Here is a 20115-nt window from a genome sequence, read left to right on the forward strand (position 1 = left end):
GGTGAGTGGTGAGGTGAGGGGGGGGGGGGTGAGTGGTGAGGTGAGGGGGGGGGGTGAGTGGTGAGGTGAGGGGTGAGAGGTGAGTGGTTAGGGGGGGGTGAGAGGTGAGTGGTGAGGTGAGGGGGGGGGTGAGTGGTGAGGTGAGAGGGGGGGTGAGTGGTGAGGTGAGGGGGGGGGTGAGTGGTGAGGTGAGGGGGGGGTGAGTGGTGAGGTGAGGGGGGGGTGAGTGGTGAGGTGAGGGGGGGGTGAGTGGTGAGGTGAGGGGGGGGTGAGTGGTGAGGTGAGGGGTGTGCGAGTGGTGAGGGGTGTGCGAGTCGTGAGGGGTGTGCGAGTCGTGAGTGAGGTGAGGGGTGGGATATGAGAAGACCTCGCTGAAGAAGGATAACGGATATGAGGGTGAGGTAGGACCTCCTTTGCCAGTACCAAAATATGAGAATATCTTTTCCCCTCTTCTTGGTTCTTTCGGTAAAGGCACGTAGAAGGGAAATAATAAAATAATCAAACATAAAATAAAATTCTCATGACGTTTCGGCCACAACACAAGCAGCCGTCCTCATGTGAAGAAACAGCTGTCAGAAAGATAGCGTTCCAATGAACACTGCTAAGCTTGGCAGTGTATTTAAGCTGGGTGGGAGGAGCAGACTGCCTTGACAAAGGAGTTTACATATCAACAGAGGAATTTAACATATTGACGCTAAAGAACTGCAACTACCCTACTAACAAGGGCCATACAAAATTTTGAACTTAAAAATGCGTCCGCTATATTTGGTCAAACATTTGATTAACTCGCCCCTAATGTGATGGCTGGAAGAGAACAAATGGGGCGGATGTTCCCCACCCCTGCCCTACAGGATAGGGCGGGGGGGCGGGGGGGTGCCAGCCTCGGAACGGGGTTCCAAGGGGCCATGGCACTCTGATTGACCCCGGAGGACACGTGATCAACCCCGGGGGGGGCTGAGGGGACCACGTGTCCAGGTGGAGATCCTCCTCAAGGGTCCCTGAGTGGGACCGATTTCGTTGTTGCCAGTACCAATTTCGTTGTTATGGGATCCACGCTCTCCGTTCTACAACACGGGACTCGGGCCCGAGTTGGAGTCGAGTCCGCTATAACTGCAGTGGTTAGCGTAGATAGCCTGGTGGTCTACCGCCAGGGGCAGTCCCCCCTTGTGTTAGCGTGTTAGTGTTAAATAAACGTGTTGCCTCCAATAGAAGCCTGAGTCTCCGTTTGAGCCCACTACACAAACAAAAAAGATACTCTCATCAACGCTTTGTCTTTGAAACTGATTGGTCCACACCAGAGACAGCTTTCTTTTGAGCCTAGTCTTAAAACGGTGTTAGACCAAAGGACGCCACAAGGTGTACAGCTCAAGACAAGCACTATCAGAGTAATGAGAACTTGGGGTGAGCAGAGACATTATGGGACCTCCTATGCCGGTACCAATTCTGAGAATAGGTTTTCACCTTTTTTGGTGTGGACCAATCGGTTTCAAAGACAATGCATTTCTCATGAGAGTTTGTTTTTTGTTTGCATTCTGACCACAAGCATTGTGGTTAATGCAGACATGATTCCTTGTAAAAGCTTTCAGTTTGGTGTTTTAACATCTCAATACCTGCCATTAAAAAAGGGGAAAATCTATTTTCATGAGGTGAGTGGTTAGTAGGTGATTAGGTGAGTGGTGGTGGTCGAAAATTGCAGGTGGTGGTTGTTGCCAATGGCTGTGGTTGCCACCTGGCGCTCCCCAGGTGGTGGTGGAGTTGGTGGAGTCTCGCCAGCGTGCCACCTTCAACAAGGACGATGTGCAGAAGATGAACCCTCCCAAGTTCGAGAAGGTGGAGGACATGGCGGAACTCACCTGCCTCAACCAAGCCAGCGTGTTGCACAATCTGTGGGAGCGATACCACTCTGGGCTCATCTACGTGAGTAGATCGATCACTCATGCACGCACTAGCTCATTCGCAGCTCCACCACTCACTCGCTCCTAACGCCACCACTCACAGCTCCACAACTCAGCCACTCACTCACAGCTCCACCACTCACTCAGCTACACAGCTCCACCACTCGCAGCAGCACCACCACTCGCAGCTCCACCACTCTCCATTTTTTAACGGTACTTGGGTCTGTTTCTGCGTGGTGATCAACCCCTACAAGTCTGTGTGGTGGGGTCTGTGTGTCCTGTGTGGTGGTGGTTGTTAACGGTTGTGTGTCTCTCTGTCTTTCTGTATGTAGACCTACTCGGGCCTGTTCTGCGTGGTGATCAACCCCTACAAGGCCATCCCCATCTACACCGACGCCATCATGGACCTGTACAAGGGACGCAAACGGCACGAAGTGCCACCACACATCTACGCTGTGTCGGAAACTGCCTACCGTTGCATGATGCATGGTAACTACCACTACTAGTACCTCTACTACAACACATCTACGCTGTCGGACACGGCCTACCTTAGCATGATGCATGCTAACCACTACTACCACCACTACTATCACTCACTACGACTACCACGACTACAACTACTTAGATCACTACCATACCACTACTATCACTACCATACATCTACGCTGTGTCGGACACAGCCTACTGTAGCATGATGCATGGTGACTACTACTAGTACCACTACTACCACTACTACTATTAATCACCATCACTACTACCACTCACTACGACTGCTATCACGTATAATACCACTACTTCTATCAATCACCACTACTTCTATCAATCATCACTACTACCACCACCACTACTACTACCACTCACCACTCACTACTACCATTCCTACAACTACTTCCACCACTATCACCACTACTGCTACCACGTCACTACCACACATATGCACTGTGATGCATGGTAACTACCACTATTACTACCATCATCACCGCCACTACCACCATTACTACCATCATCGCCGCTACTACCACCATTACTACCATCATCGCCGCCACTGCAACCACCACCACTACCATCATCGCCGCCACTGCAACCACTACTACCATTGCCACCACCACTACTACCATCATCATCGCCACCACTGCCATCATTGCTGCCACCGCGACTGCCATCATAAGCCGCCACGCCATGCTGGTTGTGATATCTGTTTGGTCTCTTCCCCTGCCCCTCTGTAGATCGTGAGGACCAATCCATCCTGTGCACGTGAGTGCATTACAAAGACACAGACAAAGATCCCCCAGGTAGCCTCTAGAAGGGATGTAGGGTCAAGTGCTGGTAGTAGCCAGTAGCAGCGGTGTCTATGTACAACAAAGATCCCACGTATAGCCTTAACAGACTGTAGGGGAAAGTGCTGTTAGTGAGTAGCGAGCGCCTAATGAAGACCGGCATGGCACACGAGGGGGTGGGTGGTCAGTACCACGCCCGGCCGCCTTTGTCTCCCCAGTGGCGATGTTTTTGCGCACCAGGTACTCATTTGAGGCAGAGTCGACCTCGTGGGGGCCAGAACCAGACTAGTTCAGGTAATCATCGCTGGTGTTGGCTGTGAGCGGGGATCGAACTCGAGTCGCCAGATTCGTAGTGCAGCGCAGCGCTAACCACTCCACACATTTATAGCCGAGTTGACCTAGGGGTAGGTACCAGGACCTGGGTGTGAGTTTTCACTCTGTGGTCACCTGATGTTGGTCGTAGGGTGGCAGTCCAAATCGGCCGGTCGTCTCTGCTGGGGTTCGTGCAGCATGCTAACAGCTGCGCCGCCGCTCGCTCACCCGCCCACTCGCTCACCCGCTCGCTCGGCCGCTCACTCGCTCGGCTACTGTCACTCGTTCACTCACCCTCTGATTTGTAAATCGACTCCAGCATCTTTCTTGATTTGAAGCTTTCGTGACTGCAGGAATCCAGACTCTTTGGTGCTTTCGGTAAGGCCACGTGGGTAAAAAAAAAAAATAGATCGCGTGCTCTATTATTTTTCTTCCCTACGTGACTTTACCGAAAGAACCAAAGAGTCTGGATTCCAGCATTTTTCTCCTCCTGTCTCTCCACCAACCTCCCCCTCTCCCTCTGCTTTCCCCCAGGGGTGAGTCTGGTGCCGGCAAGACAGAGAACACCAAGAAAGTGATCCAGTACCTGGCTCACGTCGCATCCCAGCGTGGACGCCCTGCTGCTCACGGACTACCGGTACTACGACTACTATCACCACTACTATCACGCACGACCACTTTCACTACCGCTCTCATTACCACTACCTCCGATACTATTACCATTACAACTAACACTGCTAAAACCATCACCACTAGTAGTACCACTCCCACAACCATTAACTACAACCACAACAATAACCACAACCACCACACCAGTCAACATCACCACAACTATGACCACCACAACTACTGCAACCACCACTACCACCACTACGACTACCACCACCATAACCACCGCCACTGCTGCTGCTTCTCGTCTTGTCCTTAATGCTACAAATTTGCTTCACTAACGCTTGACGCCCCCCCCCTCTCTCTTTCTCCGTGTGTCTCTCTCTCTCCGTGTCTATCTCGCTCGCCCCCCGTGTCTCTCTCTCTTCCCGTGTCTCTACCGGTTTTTCTCTTTCCCTGTCTCTTGCTCTCTCTCTCTCTCCCCGCTTCAGCCCGAGTCTCCACGGATCTCGAAGGTAAGAGCCAGTGCCTAAACAATCACGGTTGGGTGGGTGGGTGGGTGGTTGGTTGGGTGGTTGGGTGGGTGGGTGGGTGGTTGGGTGGGTGGGTGGTTGGGTGGGTGGTTGGGTGGGTGGGTGGTTGGGTGGGTGGTTGGGTGGCTGGGTGGCTGGGTGGCTGGGTGGCTGGGTGGCTGGGTGGCTGGGTGGCTGGATGGCTGGATGGCTGGGTGGGTGATAACTCTAACGCAATGTTTTTTGTTTATTCCCAAACAGGCTTCTAGCGCGTTCACATATGTAAGTTACTCACTAACTCGCCCGCTCACGCACTCGCGCAGGATGATGACGACGACGATGATGATGATGATGATGACGACGACGATGATGATGATGATGTTGACGACGATGTTACCCCGCAGGGTGAGTTGGAGAAGCAGCTGCTGCAGGCGAACCCCATCCTGGAGGCGTTCGGCAATGCCAAGACGGTGAAGAACGACAACTCGTCCCGCTTTGTAAGTCTACCACCAACACTACTATCACCACTACTACTACTACAACCTCTAAGCCACTACTACAACCACTAAGCCACTACCACCACTACGACATCCACTTCAATCACAACCATCACCAACAACCATTATCAACCACTCTAGCCATAGTGATCAACGTTCGTGTTGTTAATGTTGTTATCCTTTGTAATGCTGCTCATGATTCTATTGAGGTGGTGATGGTGATATATTGGTGGTGGTGGTAGTGACGTTGTTGTTGTTTCTTCAGGGTAAGTTTATCCGGATCAACTTTGACGTCACCGGATTCATCGTGGGAGCCAACATTGAGACTTGTATCCTGCAACATCGCAGCAGTGGTGGTTGCGAGGTGGTGATTGTGGTGGTGCTTGTGGTTGCGCATCGGTGGTGGTGCTGGTGGTGGTGCTTGTGGTTGTTTGTGGTTGTTGTCTTGACCTGGCGGGGATCTCAGACCTGCTGGAGAAGTCTCGCAACATTCGCCAGGCCAAGGATGAACGCTCATTCCACATCTACTACTACCTGCTGCATGGAGCATCACCCGCACAGAGAGGTGAGAAACGGATACTAACCAACTCGCTCACCCACTCACCCACCCACTCACTCAATCATGATGAGTCTACTGCTGCTGATGAGTCTACTGCTGCTTTTCTTCCCACCACAGAGGAGCTCTTGCTGGAAGGTTTTCCGTCCTACCGCTTTCTCTGCGGTGGGCCCATCGCTGTGCCCGGAGCCCCAGACAAGGAAATGTTCCAGCAGACCGTCGAGGCGCTCACCATCATGGGCTTCACGCAGGAGGAGCAGATGGGTGCGTGCACCCAGCCTGGCATGGAGGAGGCTCCACACTTGTGTGTGTCTGTGTGGGAAGCGGTAGTGTAGTAGAGGTTAGCGCTACGAACCCGTTGATCCGAGTTCGATTCCCACTCACGTTCAATACCAGGTGACGATTATCTAAACTGGTCCTAGGACTCCTCTAAGGCGACTCTGCCTCAAATGTGTACCTGGTGTGGTGTGTAGTAAACATCGCCCCTGGGGAGACAAAGGCGGCCGGGCGTAGTGCTGACCAACCACCCATGTGTGTGCCGTGTCGGCCTTCATAGGTGCTACTCGCTAACAGCACTTGCCCCAACAGTCTGTTAAGGCTATACGGGGGATATTTGTATTTTGTGTCTGTGTGATTGGAAGGCTGCTAGACGTTTGTGCAGCCCATGGGCTTGTAATTACCAACACACTGTTCCGGCATCGGCACAGCCACACAACATCATGGATGCACACCGGGTCCAAGTAAGAACATCTGCTGGACTATATAGTGACGGAACAGCGGAAGCAGGCCCATGTCCTTGACACCAGGACTTACCGTGGAGCTGATCTGCCCACTGTGACCATCGACTTGTCATCTGTAAGATGCGCCTGCCATTCTTCCACTCTGGTGGTAGGTGTACACCCAGGACCCCATTTAAACCCACAGTGGCCTGGTCTCAAATAGCTGATGAAAGTTGCAAGTGAGAGTGATTTTATTTTTTACCTACGTGACTTTACCGAAAAAACTTAAGAGTATGAATCCTTGCAGTCACGAAAGCTTCAAATCTAGAATGCAAGTGAGAGTTTCATCATCTCTTGCAGCTGGGCTTGGCATCGTCCCCAATTCCTCCTATGCCGAAGGGGAAATGGGCGAGGTTTTGGACTCTGGCTCGTGCAGCTGCAATTTCTGCTTTGGGTGCACAGTCCAGACCTCCCCAGAGACCATGGCTGATGGAGGAGGTGTTCCAGCTGGCTGAAAAAACATGACAGGCCCCCATTCTCACCATCTACAGCATTCTCACATCAGAGAATAAGGAGGCTTACCGCAGCCTTCGCTCGGCGGTTTGGAGAGCCGTATGGCACTGCAAAGATGGGTGGTGGTCGTGGGTTGGCCGACGCGATGGAGTCTGCCTCTAGCCTGTTATCACAAATCATTACTTAACTCCAAAAATGTTAATTGAAGCGCCACACCTATCACGGAACAGGTTTGCAGATTTGCGGAACATTTCTGTGAGGTCTTGGGGGAGGGGAAATCCCTCCGTCTGGGAAAACATCATGGGGCAAAGTGGGGATGACTCTGTTGAGGCTGCGGTGCCTCAAATATTGGAAGAAGTCACCCCCTGTGAGTGGCTGGCTGAAATGCCACCTGTTGAAGTACAGAAGGCAATCCAGAGACCAAGAAAAGCATCGAAGAGGTGATCTCCCAAGCGAAATGCTGAGAGACTGCCCTACATAACACCATAATAACAGTGGACCACTGGATAGGTTCTGCATGATTGGAAGAATGCCCTGGTAGTTCCGCTCTTTAAGAAGAGCGACTGCAAAGACTAGCAACTACAGGGGAATCGCCCTCCTGTGTGTGCAGGGAAAAGGTCCTGGCAAGGATTTTTCAAGATTGTCTTGCCAGGCTAGCTGAGTGAGATGCTCACGGAGCCACAATGTGGTTTCAGTAATGGGCGGTCCTGCACAGATGCCATATTTCCTGTCCGGCTGCTACAGAAGAGGTGTAGAGCATTCCTACTGGACCTACATCTCTGCTTTATTAACCTGGTAAAGGCCTACGATACCATCCGTAGGCCTAGACTCTGGGTTATTCTTCGTGCTTTTGGAGTTTCTGACTCTGCTCAATCATTTTAAGGACCTTCATGATGATGGGCAGGCCCAGGTAAAGCTACATGGCTGGGAGTCTGAACCATTCCTTGTTCACCTTGAGGTGTGACAGGAATGTCCTCTGACTCCCACATTATTTAACATCTATTTCGACCATGTAGTTTGTGAAGCCTTTGATAGCTGTACCAGCGGAATTTCCATCTGGTACAGATACAACGGGTGGCTGATCGATGCCCAGGTGTGGTCGAGGAATGGCTGCCTATTGGTCAACCATGTTACATTTGCTGATGATCTGGGGATTGATGCTCACTCAAATGAGGAGTTTGAGGTGCTGCTGCTAAACCTGGAGCATGCCACTAAGAGGGTGGGGCCTTACCATCAGTCCCACCAAAACGAAGCACATGCCTGGGTATTTTGTGCCATCAGACAACTCTACCCCCACAACTCCCCATTGGTGATGGGGCAGTTGTTGAGAAAGTGGAGAGTTTCCATACCTGGGCAGTGTGCTCATGCCGTTGTCCAGATTGACAGCAGAGACCTAACTCTGAATCAATCGAGCGGCATTATCTTTTCATCGGCTGCGTAACACTGTGGCAGCTTCCAGGTTTGTCGCTCCACGAAGCTTCGGGTCTTCTTTGCCATGGGCATGCGATTTGTTCTCTCTGCTTGTGAAACGTGGACCCCCTTTAATGGAAAATCTTCGCCAGTTAGAAACATTTACGTTGGCCTGCCTACGATCCATCCAGGGTTTAACCAGGCTGGATTACAAATCTTTGAAAGATCTAAACAAAGTCCTATCGGTGAGCTCTTCCAGCAGACAAGGCTGCATTGGCTGGGTAATGTAGCCCACATGCCCAGCCACCGCATGCCTAAACATCTTTTGTTCGGCCGGATAGAGGGGGCTAAATGGGTGCGACACGGGCTGGAGAAGAGATTGAATGATGTGGTACAGGAGGACATGGAGCTGAGTGGACTTACCGATGACTGGTACCAGCGGTGTCAAGATCGGCCTCAGTGGAGGAGGCTCGTGAAGGACGCTACAGGGTAGTTGGAGGCCGTCGCCCTTCAGTAACAACGGAGGGCAGAGGAGCGACGCTCACAACGAGCGGCGCGCCGGGCGGCTAAACACAGCAATTTGGCACATTAGGGGGCACAGGTGGTTCATCGGCCAGTCATCTGTCCGTTAACCCATGGTACCTGGCTCTGACCCGTGACCTGCCAGCGGGCGTTCGTCACTTCATGTGGCTTTAACTTGCACACAGCCTGGCACAAGCACCGTGGTGATGTAACTACCACATATTGGCGAATGGCGGTTGTCTGTACGCCTTTGTCTGTTGCATATCTAGAATGTAGATGGACCGGCTAATGAACTCGCATCGGCACCTCATTTAATACGGGCAGGTTCACCGTGTGTGTGTGGGAGGTCGTCTGTCTGTCTTTGTGTGTGGGAAGCGGTAGTTAGGCCTCGGCAAGGTAAGGTAAGAGGTAAAAACAACGAGCCTACCTTTACCCTACCACAATACAATCACTCTACCCTACCTTTTTCCCTTTAGCAGGTAAGGTGAAAGGTAAAAAGCAACGAGCCTACCTTTACCCTACCTTTTACCCTTACCCCATACAAATTACCCGATTTACAGGGTAATTACTGGGGTACTACACATGATAAAGGTTTATAATGGTAAATGCTAGAATACTCGGATTCCAATTTTACACGCTGGTTGTTGTCGTTGTTGTACCCTCAAATCTTGTAAATCAATTTTAACCCACTTCCCAATGTGGTATCGACTGCAAACTTGATATACTTATGTCATACTGATGACAATACTATATTCTATCATAAAAAATGTATATATTTTTAAACATTCTTTTTTATGTTATGTTGCGGCTTGGGTCCAATTGTCCACAGTCAACTGACGTTGGTTGTAATTGGCCACGGTCCCTTACATTACGGTAAGCTTTGCGGCCACTTCCTGGAGTTGTGGAGTTCTGCATTTACTAGTACATTTGTAATAACACGCTGGAGACGGCTTGTAGAATCGGTCCTTTTATTTCACTTCCTTTGCAGTTCACAAACACTCCCCGTTGCTGGCAGGCAACGGGAAGCGGGCAGACAGTCACCAGAGACCCACCACCACCACCACGTGGCACCCGGAGCCCCACTCGCGCGTGGCCTCTCCCTCTCTTAGTTCCGTGTCTGACCCCGTGTCTCTCCTCTCTCCCCTTATTTAATGCCTGGGTCACGTGGTACACTCCAGCCAATCCTCAATAGCCTGCGCCGAATTTTCCAGATCCCCCATCAACTCCCGGGACCACGCCCCCGACTTGTCTTCCCATTGGCTGAGGCCAAGACCAACGAAACCAATCAACTAGCTGACATCCCGTGATCACGCCGGGACCATGCTCCCAGGCTCTCCCCCCATTGGCTGTAAAGCGGGACCGGCAAAGCCGATCACCACGTGAATCTGACATAGGCTCTTATTACACATTTAATAAAAGCGTGTTTAAAAAAAAGTTTTTTTTTAATATTACTTATTAAATGGAGGCCACGGACTGCCACGGAGCTTTTAGCGGTTAACAAGGTACCGTATTTACCGGGGAATACTTTGCGCTACATTTACCCTACCGGGTAATTCTTCCGAGCTACCTTTACCCTACCCTTTACCTTACCCCTTGGCATGTCGACACCTTTACCCTTCACCTTTACCCTTTTACCCGGTAAAAAGGCTAAATTACCTTGCCGAGGCATAGCGGTAGTGCAGCGGCTAGCGCATTGCCCTACGAACCAGGCCACCCGCGTTCGATTCCCACTCGCGGCCAACACCAGGTGACGATTATCCGAACCGGTCCTGGGCCTCCCTGCGATCGGCTCGGCCTCAAATGAGTCACGTGGTGCAGCGGTGTGTAGTAAACACATCACCACTGGGGGAGACGAAGGCGGTCGGGCGTGGTGCCGGCCTGCATAGGTGCTCACTAACAGCAGGCTATAAGGGGGATCTTTGTCCTGTCTGTACGTATGGGTGTATGCACCTAGTCTGGCACGGCGTGCGTCTGTCATTTTAAAAACGGATCTCCCACCCATGTCTCTGTCACACCCGTGTCTGTTTATCTCTCACCCATGTCTCCTGTCTCTCACCCGCGTCTCTCTCACTCACTCGTGTCTCTTCCTATAGCTGTCTTCAAGATCGTCTCGTCCGTGCTGCAGTTTGGGAATCTGGTTTTCAAGAAGGAACGAAACACAGACCAAGCCTCAATGCCTGACAACACGGGTAAGAATCCACTGCTACATCATCATCGCCACCACCACTACTGCTACCCACTCACTCATTCACTTGCTCGCCCACCCGGTCTCCTACACTCACTTGCTCTCCTACACTCGCTCACTCCCAATTCATTCATTTACTTACCCACCCAGTCATTCGCTCGCTCACCCAACAGATGAACGATCGTTGATTGCCTGCAACAGCATTTACTGCAGCAACACCATGACCTCCTCTCTCCCCGCGTCTCTCTCGACGTCTTTCTCCCCGTGTCCACCTCTCACCCCGTCTTTCTCCGTATCTCTCTGTCTCTCTCTGTCTCTCTCCACATCTGTCTCTCTCTCTCCACGTGTTTCTGTCTCTGCTGTAGCTGCCCAGAAGCTGTGTCGTCTGCTGGGTATCCCGGTCACGGACTTCACTCGCGCCATCCTCTCCCCGCGCATCAAGGTCGGCCGAGACTTCGTGCAGAAGGCGCAGACCAAGGAGCAGGTGTGTGCCGTGCTAGGGTCCGCTCAGCCTGAACGCGCACTGACACACGCGCACTGACGGTGTAACCACTACACTATGAACCTGGTGACCTGAGTTCTATTCTCCTCCCTCCTCCCTCCATCTCCATCACCACCACAATCTCTTTTCTCCTCCATCACTTTCATCTCTTCCTCCACCTCCTCCTCCTGCATCCACCTCCATTCCCTACACACCACCTCCACCACCACTTCCCACCACCTCCATCGCCCTCGTCCGCCAGGCCGACTTTGCGGTGGAGGCTCTTGCCAAGGCGTCTTCGGAGCGCCTCTTCCGCTGGTTGGTGCTGCGCATCAACCGGGCGCTGGACCGCACCACGCGCCAGGGAGCCTCCTTCATCGGCATCCTCGACATTGCCGGCTTCGAGATCTTCGAGGTGACCCCAACGCCCCCCCCCCCCCCCCCCCGGCCTTGTCTCCACAACTCCAAGGAGTTACCTCCCATGTCTGTCTTCTCCCCCCCGCCACCCCGTATCTATCTCTGTCTGTCTCTCTGTCCCTATCTCTCTGTCTCTCTCTTCCTCCCCATGTGTCTCTCTCACAAATGTACTCCTTCGAGTAGCTGTGCACCAACCACACGATGTTCCTCTGTGTCTCTCTTTGTCTCCTGTCTCTCGTCACAGCTGAACTCCTTCGAGCAGCTGTGCATCAACTACACCAACGAGAAGCTGCAGCAGCTCTTCAACCACACGATGTTCACGCTGGAGCAGGAGGAGTATCGCCGTGAGGGCATCGAGTGGAGCTTCATCGACTTCGGACTCGACCTGCAGCCCTGCATCGAGCTCATAGAGAAGCCGGTAAGAGAGAGACTCTGGGAGACTCGGACTCAATTCACTCTACGCCCCCTACTGGACATGTGCGCCAATGAGCTTCATAGCTAATCAAATTGATTCTCCCCCCACCCCTCTCTCTTCCCTCCTCGCCCCCTCCTCCCTCCTCATCTCCCCGCCCCAGGTGGGACCCCCGGGTATCCTGGCTCTGCTGGACGAGGAGTGTTGGTTCCCCAAGGCAACCGATCGCTCGTTCGTAGAGAAGCTGCTCCAGGAGCAGGCAGCCCATCCCAAGATCTCCAAGCCCAAGCAGATCAAGGACAAGTGCGACTTCTGTGTAGTGCACTACGCTGGAAAGGTGAGAGCGAGAGAGACGCGGGGAGGGGGGGGGAAGAGACAGACACGGGGGGAGAGTGAGACACGAGAGATATTTGTTGTGATTGAGCGGTTGACTCCTGGGCTGTAGGTGGAGTACAAGGCCGACGAGTGGTTGCTGAAAAACATGGACCCACTGAACGACAACGTCGCCTCCCTCCTCCACCAGTCCACCAACCCCCTGGTGCAGGAGCTCTGGAAGGACGGTGGGTCCACCTCGCTCGCTCACCCATTCGTTCGCTCATTCAGTCACCCGCTCGCTCGCTCACCCAACCACCCAACTACTCATTCACTCGCTCACCCATTCGCTCGCTCATTCAGTCACCCGCTCGCTCGCTCACCCAACCACCCAACTACTCATTCACTCGCTCACCCACTCGTTCGCTCAGTCGGGCACTCGCTCACCCACTTGCTCATCCGTCAACTCACTCACCCGCCCACTCATTCCCCCACCCACTCAATCATTCACCCCTCCCCCCCCCATTCACTCAACCACTCGGCCACTCGTTCATCCACTCGCTGGGAGGGAGGGAGGGAGAGGAAGAGACGCGGACTCCAAATATACAGCAGGCATCGGCAGGGCTGGGGATTGAAGCCACGACCTCCTGTACACCAGGCGAGGGGAAATAACATCTCTCCACCTCCCTCTTCATACCCCTCCTTCCCCACTCCTCCTCCCAACCCTCCCTCTTCCTCCTTCCACCTTTCTTCCTCCACCTTTCCTCTTCCTCCATCCCTTCTTCCACCTGCTCAGTGGATCGCATCGTGGGTCTGGAGCAGGTGTCGGGGATGAGCGGCGGAGACTCCTTTGGGGGAGCTTCCGCCCCGTTCGGCGGCGGAGGCATGAAGACTCGCAAGGGCATGTTCCGAACTGTCGGACAACTCTACAAGGAGCAGCTGGGCAAGCTTATGGGGACGCTGCGCAACACAAACCCCAACTTCGTGCGCTGCATCATCCCCAACCATGAGAAGAAGGTAACGGGGGACGGGAGGTGGAGGGGGAGTGGCGAGTGAGTGAGCGAGCGGTGGGGAGGAGTGGTGACACATCTGAAGCCGATCCTGGGCCTCCCCTAGCTCAACTCAGCCTAAAAATGAGTTGGCTGGTGTAGTGGTGTGAGGTGAGGCGATTGTCGTAGTTAACATTAGCCACTGATGAGTGGGCGAGGTTCGCGGTAATGCAGTGTAGCGGTTAGCGCTGCGCTAACGAACCCGGCAACCTGAGTTCGATTCCCCACTCATGGCCAACACCACTCATGATGATTGTCTGGGGTGGGTTTTGGGCCTCCATTAGGTTGACTAGGCCTCAAATGAGTTAGCTGGTATAGTTGTGTGTAGTAGTAGTAGTAAACATTGCCACTGGGGAGACAAAGGCAGCCGGGCGTGGTGGAGGTGCTGGCCACTCGCTCACTCCCTCGTGTGCCACAGTGCCGGCCTTCATAGGGTGCTGCTGCAGCTGCTGCTCACTACATGGTGGTGATGATGATGGCTGGAGTTGGTGATGGTGATGCGATGATGGCTGTGACAATGTTGCTGATGTATATATTGATGATGATGATGCTGTTATAGTGGTGGTTGTGGTTGTTTATGTGGTGGCTATTGATGTGGTGATGTTTGTAGATATGGCTGTTAATGTTAGTGGTAGTCATTGATTTGGTTGCTGGTTTTTGTTGATTAGGCTGTGGTTGTTGATGCGGTGGTTGTTGTGGCTGTGGTTGTCGTCATGCGCCAGGCGGGCAAGCTGGAGCCGCACCTGGTTATGGAGCAGCTCCGCTGTAACGGAGTCCTCGAGGGTATCCGGATTTGCCGTCAGGGCTTCCCCAACCGCGTCATCTTCCAGGAGTTCCGTCAGAGGTAACCGGGGAGGGGGACTGTGGGGCGAGGAGGTTGAGCCCTCGGCTCGGCCTTGCCTGGCCTAGGTGAGGAGGCTTTGCCCCTGTGAGGAGGCCTGGCGCAAGGTGAGGCCTTGCTGAAACCTGGGCCTGGCTTGGGCCTGTTCGAGGCCTGGGTTGGCTCTGCGTGGCTACGCTGTAATCAAGCACCGTGGAGGCAGCATCGAGGGTTGTTCGGTTATGCGCAGGCGGCGGTGGTGGTGGTGGTATTGACGGTGATGGCGGTGATATCCCCTAGATACGAGATCTTGACTCCAAACGCCATTCCCAAGGGCTTCATGGACGGGAAACAAGCGTGTGAGAGAATGGTGAGTCACTCGCTCACCCTCTCTCTTTCACCCACCCATTCACACACCCAACCCACTCAATCTCCCGCGAACAAGGACCAGTGCAAAGATCCCCCCCCCCCCCGTGTAACCTTTAAGTGCTGACAAATAAGAATAGGTTTCACCCTTTCTGGCAATAAAACAGGAGGTGTTTAAGATGTTCAAACACCAAATAGACACCTTTTGCAAGGAATAAAGTCTGCATTAACCGTACACAGTGCTTGTGGTGAACAAAAACCTAGTCTTATTTTTCACACTATGATACTGGCAAAATGTCCCATGATATGCTGTTTGGTAGCTAGTAGCAGCACCTACGAAGGCCGGCACTGGCACACGATGGGGTGGGTGGCCAGGACTATGCACGGCCTCCTTTGTCTCCCCAGTGGCGATGTTTACTCCACACTTATACACCAGGTACTCATTTGAGGCTGAGTTGACCTAGGGGAGGCCCAGGATGGGTTCAGATAATCGTCAATGCTGTTGGCCGTGAGCGGGAATCGAACTCTGGTCTCTGCTGGGTTTGTAGTGAAGCGTGGCGGTGACCGCCACTACACTCCTACTAACTCGCCCACTCACTTAGCGACTCTCCCATGCATTTACTCACTCGCCAACCAACTCGCTCAGTCACTTCCACACACACCCTCACGCGCTTTCCGGCACATCCCCACACCCGCTCAACCACCCACGTGCTCTTCCCCCCCACCCCGTGTCTCCCTTCCCTATGCCTCCTCTCCCTGCACAGGTGAAGAGCATGGAGCTGGACTCGAACCTATTCCGTGTAGGGCAGAGCAAAATCTTCCTGCGCGCCGGCGTCCTGGCACAGCTGGAGGAGGAGCGCGACATCAAGATCAGCGACACGATCCTCTCCTTCCAGTCGACCTGCCGCGGATTCCTCGCCCGGCGGTGAGGGGTCGCTTACCCGCTCACTCACCAAGTCACTCATTTCCCCACCTGCACACTCACCCACCCACCCGCTCACTCACGCACATGCTCATTCGCCCACTCACTCGCCCATCAACCGTCCATGATTATAATCGACGTCGCTCGTTTAAGAGTAATTTGGCTGCTGCTATACATTTTTCCACGTGGTGATGGTGATGATAACCAGCGCAGGCACTTGGTTGAGCTTCCATTTCTGATGGGCCATGTCGCTTCTAAAAAAGAGCTATACAGCTCGGTGTGGGAACTTACGCCTGGTAAACTAAAATAGTGTTTAGTTTTAGTTCGGAGGTGGTGATGAGTGGATGTGGTGAAAGGCGAGAGAGGCGGGAGGGCGGAGGTTAGGTGATGGTGATGATGATGATGATGATGTTAAGTGATGGTGATGTGGTAAGGGAAAGCAGTGGTGGAGGTGATGATGAAGCAGATGATGGGGAGAGCAATGATGGAGGTGATAATGATAATGATGATGGAGATGATTGGAGGAGGTTGTAAACACAAGGTGAGGCTTTTAATGTGGTGATGAGTGAGGTGAGTGAGTGAGGTGAGCGTCAAAAAAACTTACACCTGGTGAAATAAACACAGCTGATAGTTGTATAAGTTTATGTGCGTAGCTTAATAGTTTAATATTATAACCCCACACCCATCACCCCCCCCCACCAACCCCGCAGGGCATTTTCCAAGAGGCAGCAGCAACTGGCGGCCATGAGGGTCTTGCAGAGGAATTGCTCCTCCCACCTGAAGCTCCGCAACTGGGACTGGTGGAAGCTCTTCACCAAGGTGGGAGGGAGTGTGGACGGGGGTAGGGATGGGTGGGAGGAGAGGGAGGCGGGAGGGGAGGAAAATTTGTGCTGCACATGGTAGCCTCACACCCCCCCCCCCCGCCCCCCCCCCACCCCCCCAGGTGAAGCCGCTGCTGCAGGTGAGCCGCCAGGAGGAGGAGATGCTCTCCAAGGATGATGAGATTGCCAAATTGGCTGACCGCCAGACCAAAATGGTCTTCGAGATGGCCGAACTGGAAAAGAAGCAGCAGCAGGTGAGGGATTGTTCACTCTAAATCTCATCTCGTCCGTCTCCTCCATCAGTAGGATCGTCAACATCATCACCATCAATAGGATCGTCAACATCACCAACAGTAGGATTGTCAGCATCATCGCCACCACCAGTAGGATTGTCAGCATCATCGCCACCACCAGTAGGATCGTCAGCATCATCGCCACCACCAGTAGGATCGTCAGCATCATCGCCACCACCAGTAGGATCGTCAGCATCATCGCCACCACCAGTAGGATCGTCAGCATCATCGCCACCACCAGTAGGATCGTCAGCATCATCGCCACCACCAGTAGGATCGTCAGCATCATCGCCACCACCAGTAGGATCGTCAGCATCATCGCCACCACCAGTAGGATCGTCAGCATCATCGCCACCACCAGTAGGATCGTCAGCATCACCGCCACCACCAGTAGGATCGTCAGCATCACCGCCACCACCAGTAGGATCGTCAGCATCACCGCCACCACCAGTAGGATCGTCAGCATCACCGCCACCACCAGTAGGATCGTCAGCATCACCGCCACCACCAGTAGGATCGTCAGCATCACCACCATCATCATCTTGACCATCAGTAGGATCGTCAGCATCACCACCATCATCATCTTGACCATCAGTAGAATCATCATCACCACCATCATCAGTAGCTTTAGGATCATCAGCATCACCAGACTCGTCATGCAGCAGCAGCAGCAGCGCTAACCGCTCCACTCACCTCTTGCCGCCTCCCCTTCGCCACCACCCCCCTCCCCGCCGCCACAGCTGTGTGAGGAGAAGCTGCAGCTAGCCGAGCAGCTGCAGGCGGAGTCCGAACTGTGTGCAGAGGCGGAGGACGCGAGGGCACGCCTGGTGGCCAGGAAACAGGAGCTGGAAATGCTCGTGCGCGACATGGAGGGCCGCTGGAACGAGGAGGAGGAGCGGGCGGCCGCCCTCGCCGACGAGAAGAAGAAGCTGCAGCAGAACCTCCTGGTGGGTCGCAGGCATCAGGTTGAGGGCGGCCCCCCCTTTCCCCCCCTTCCCCCCACCTCCCCCCCCGGTATCCGCAATCATCAGGGTTTATATTCCCCCTGGTATCCGCTAATCATTGGGGGTGTCCGTTCCCTTAGGTATCCGTAATTGTCAGGGTGGCTGTTCCCCCATATCCGCAATCATCTGGATCGGGCACACGCACACAGTGACACACACAACAACAACAACCGCCGCCATTCGCCACTAAGTGGCGGTGACGTCACGGTGCTTGTGCCAGGCTACGTGCACGTTGAGGCCACGTGAAGTGTTGAACGCCCGTCGGCAGGAAGTCAAGAGGCAGACCCAAGCAGGTGCCACGGGTCGATTAAGATGACTGGCCAATGCACCACCTGTGCCTCCTACTGTGCCAACTCGCTGTGCTTTAGCCACCCGGCACTCCGGGTGAGCGTCGCTCCTCCGCCCTCCGTTGTTGCTGGATGGCGACTGCCTCCAACTTCCCAGTAGTGTCCTTCACGAGCCTCCTCCACAGTGGCCGATCTTGACACCGCTGGTACCAGTCATCGGCAAGTCCACTCAGCTCCACGTCCTCCTGTACCACATCACTCCATCTCATCTCTAGCCCGTGCCGTGCCCGTTTAGCCCCCTCGATCTGGCTGAACACGAGCTGTTTATGCATGCAGTGGCTGGGCATGAGGGCTACATGACCCAGCCAAGGCAGCTTTGCCTGCCGGAGGAGCTCGCACACGTGTACCGACCTACACACACACCTTACTCGTTGGCTGGCAGATGTCTGGGAAAAACAACTCCACCTATAATTATAGATTGTAATGCCGGTCGCGTAAGCGCTTATGACTACTACTATCATCACTAATTGCTACTAATACTACTACCACTATGACTGCCACTGCGACTGCTGCTGATGCTACTGATACCACAGCTGATGCTACTGTAAAAATTATGTTATTGCAACTGCTGCTACTGATACAACTTATGCTGCTACTGCTGCTTCTACAACTTCTGCTCCTGCGGCTACTGATGTTGCTGCTTCTGCTACTACTGCTACTGGTACAACTGCTGCTAGTGTTACTACTGCTACTAATACAACTGCTGCTAGTGATACTACTGCTGCTGCTACTATTGCTGCGGCTACAGCTGCTGATGCTGCTACTGATGCTACTACTGCTACTACTGCTACTACTGCTACTTATACAACTTCTGATCCTGCTGCGACTCAGGATATGGAGGACCAGTTGGAGGAGGAGGAGACGATGAGGCAGAAGCTGCACCTCGAGAAGGTGACTCTGGAGTCTCGCGTAAAAAAGGTGGAGGAAGACATCCTCATCATGGACGACCAGAACTCGCGACTCACTAAGGTGCGGGGGTGAGCGGGGGTTACGTGGGTGTTGGGGGGGGGGGGAGACGCGTATACACAGGGGAATGGTGAGGAGAGGGATACATGGGGGAATGGTGAGGAGAGGGATACACGGGGGGGGGGGGGCAATGTGAGAGATTGACGGAGATGGTGGAAACGTGATGACGATGACGACTATGATGGTGGTGGTGACCGATGCTGGTGGTGGTGCAGGAGAAGAAGCTGTTGGATGAGCGAGTGAGCGACTTGGCCGAGCGCCTCGCCAAGGAGGAGGAGGCCAACAAGGTGCTGGGCAAGGTGAAGGCCAAGTTGGAGAGCCAGCTGGGAGACATGGAGGGTGAGACGCTCGCATGTCACCACCCTCTGTCGCACTCTCTTACTCCCTTTCGGTCTTTCTCTCCTTCAAACTTGATTTGAAGCTTGCGTGATTGCAGGAATTACTCTCTCCTCGTCTCTATCTTTCCTCGTTCATGTCTTATTCTCGCTCTCTCTCTCTCTCAGTGTCTCTCTCCAGAGCATCTCAAGCGAGAGGAGAGCTCGCGACAGAAGGCTGAGAAGCTGCGACGCCGTCTAGACGGGGAGTCTGCCCAGCTCTGCAACCTGGTGTCTTACTCTCCGTGTCTATCTCCAGAGCGTCTCAAGCGAGAGGAGAGCTCGCGACAGGAGGCCGAGAAGCTGCGACGCCGTCTGGATGGGGAGTCTGCCCAGCTCGGCGACCTGGTGACAGAGCTGCAGCGACGAGTCTCCGAGCTCGAAGCTCAGCTCCAGCGCAAGGATGAGGAGCTGCAAGCAGCCCTGGCCAGGTATGGGAGGGGAGATGGGAGTGAGGTTTACAACATCTCTCTCTACGTCTGTCTTTCCCTGTCTCCACACCATCGCTCTCTCTCTCTCTCCTC

General features: G+C 53.7%; 1 protein-coding gene across 1 annotated transcript in view; it reads left to right on the forward strand.

Moving 5' to 3' along the window:
- Positions 1-20115, forward strand: part of LOC144952628 (uncharacterized) — a 40393-nt gene that overhangs the window by 8454 nt on the left and 11824 nt on the right. The window contains 26 exon segments of the mRNA XM_078883111.1: positions 1744-1917; positions 2228-2384; positions 3122-3149; positions 4019-4121; positions 4585-4608; positions 4867-4887; positions 5010-5102; positions 5368-5431; positions 5569-5667; positions 5779-5922; positions 10916-11011; positions 11373-11491; positions 11751-11903; positions 12150-12323; positions 12481-12654; positions 12763-12877; positions 13426-13646; positions 14401-14522; positions 14799-14868; positions 15629-15789; positions 16497-16605; positions 16730-16861; positions 17641-17847; positions 19083-19220; positions 19433-19556; positions 19851-20022. Of these exon segments, the coding sequence (XP_078739237.1) occupies positions 1744-1917; positions 2228-2384; positions 3122-3149; positions 4019-4121; positions 4585-4608; positions 4867-4887; positions 5010-5102; positions 5368-5431; positions 5569-5667; positions 5779-5922; positions 10916-11011; positions 11373-11491; positions 11751-11903; positions 12150-12323; positions 12481-12654; positions 12763-12877; positions 13426-13646; positions 14401-14522; positions 14799-14868; positions 15629-15789; positions 16497-16605; positions 16730-16861; positions 17641-17847; positions 19083-19220; positions 19433-19556; positions 19851-20022 (3194 nt within the window).

The sequence above is a fragment of the Lampetra fluviatilis genome, chromosome 69 (assembly GCF_964198595.1).
Source record: "Lampetra fluviatilis chromosome 69, kcLamFluv1.1, whole genome shotgun sequence".
Lineage (NCBI taxonomy): Eukaryota > Metazoa > Chordata > Hyperoartia > Petromyzontiformes > Petromyzontidae > Lampetra > Lampetra fluviatilis.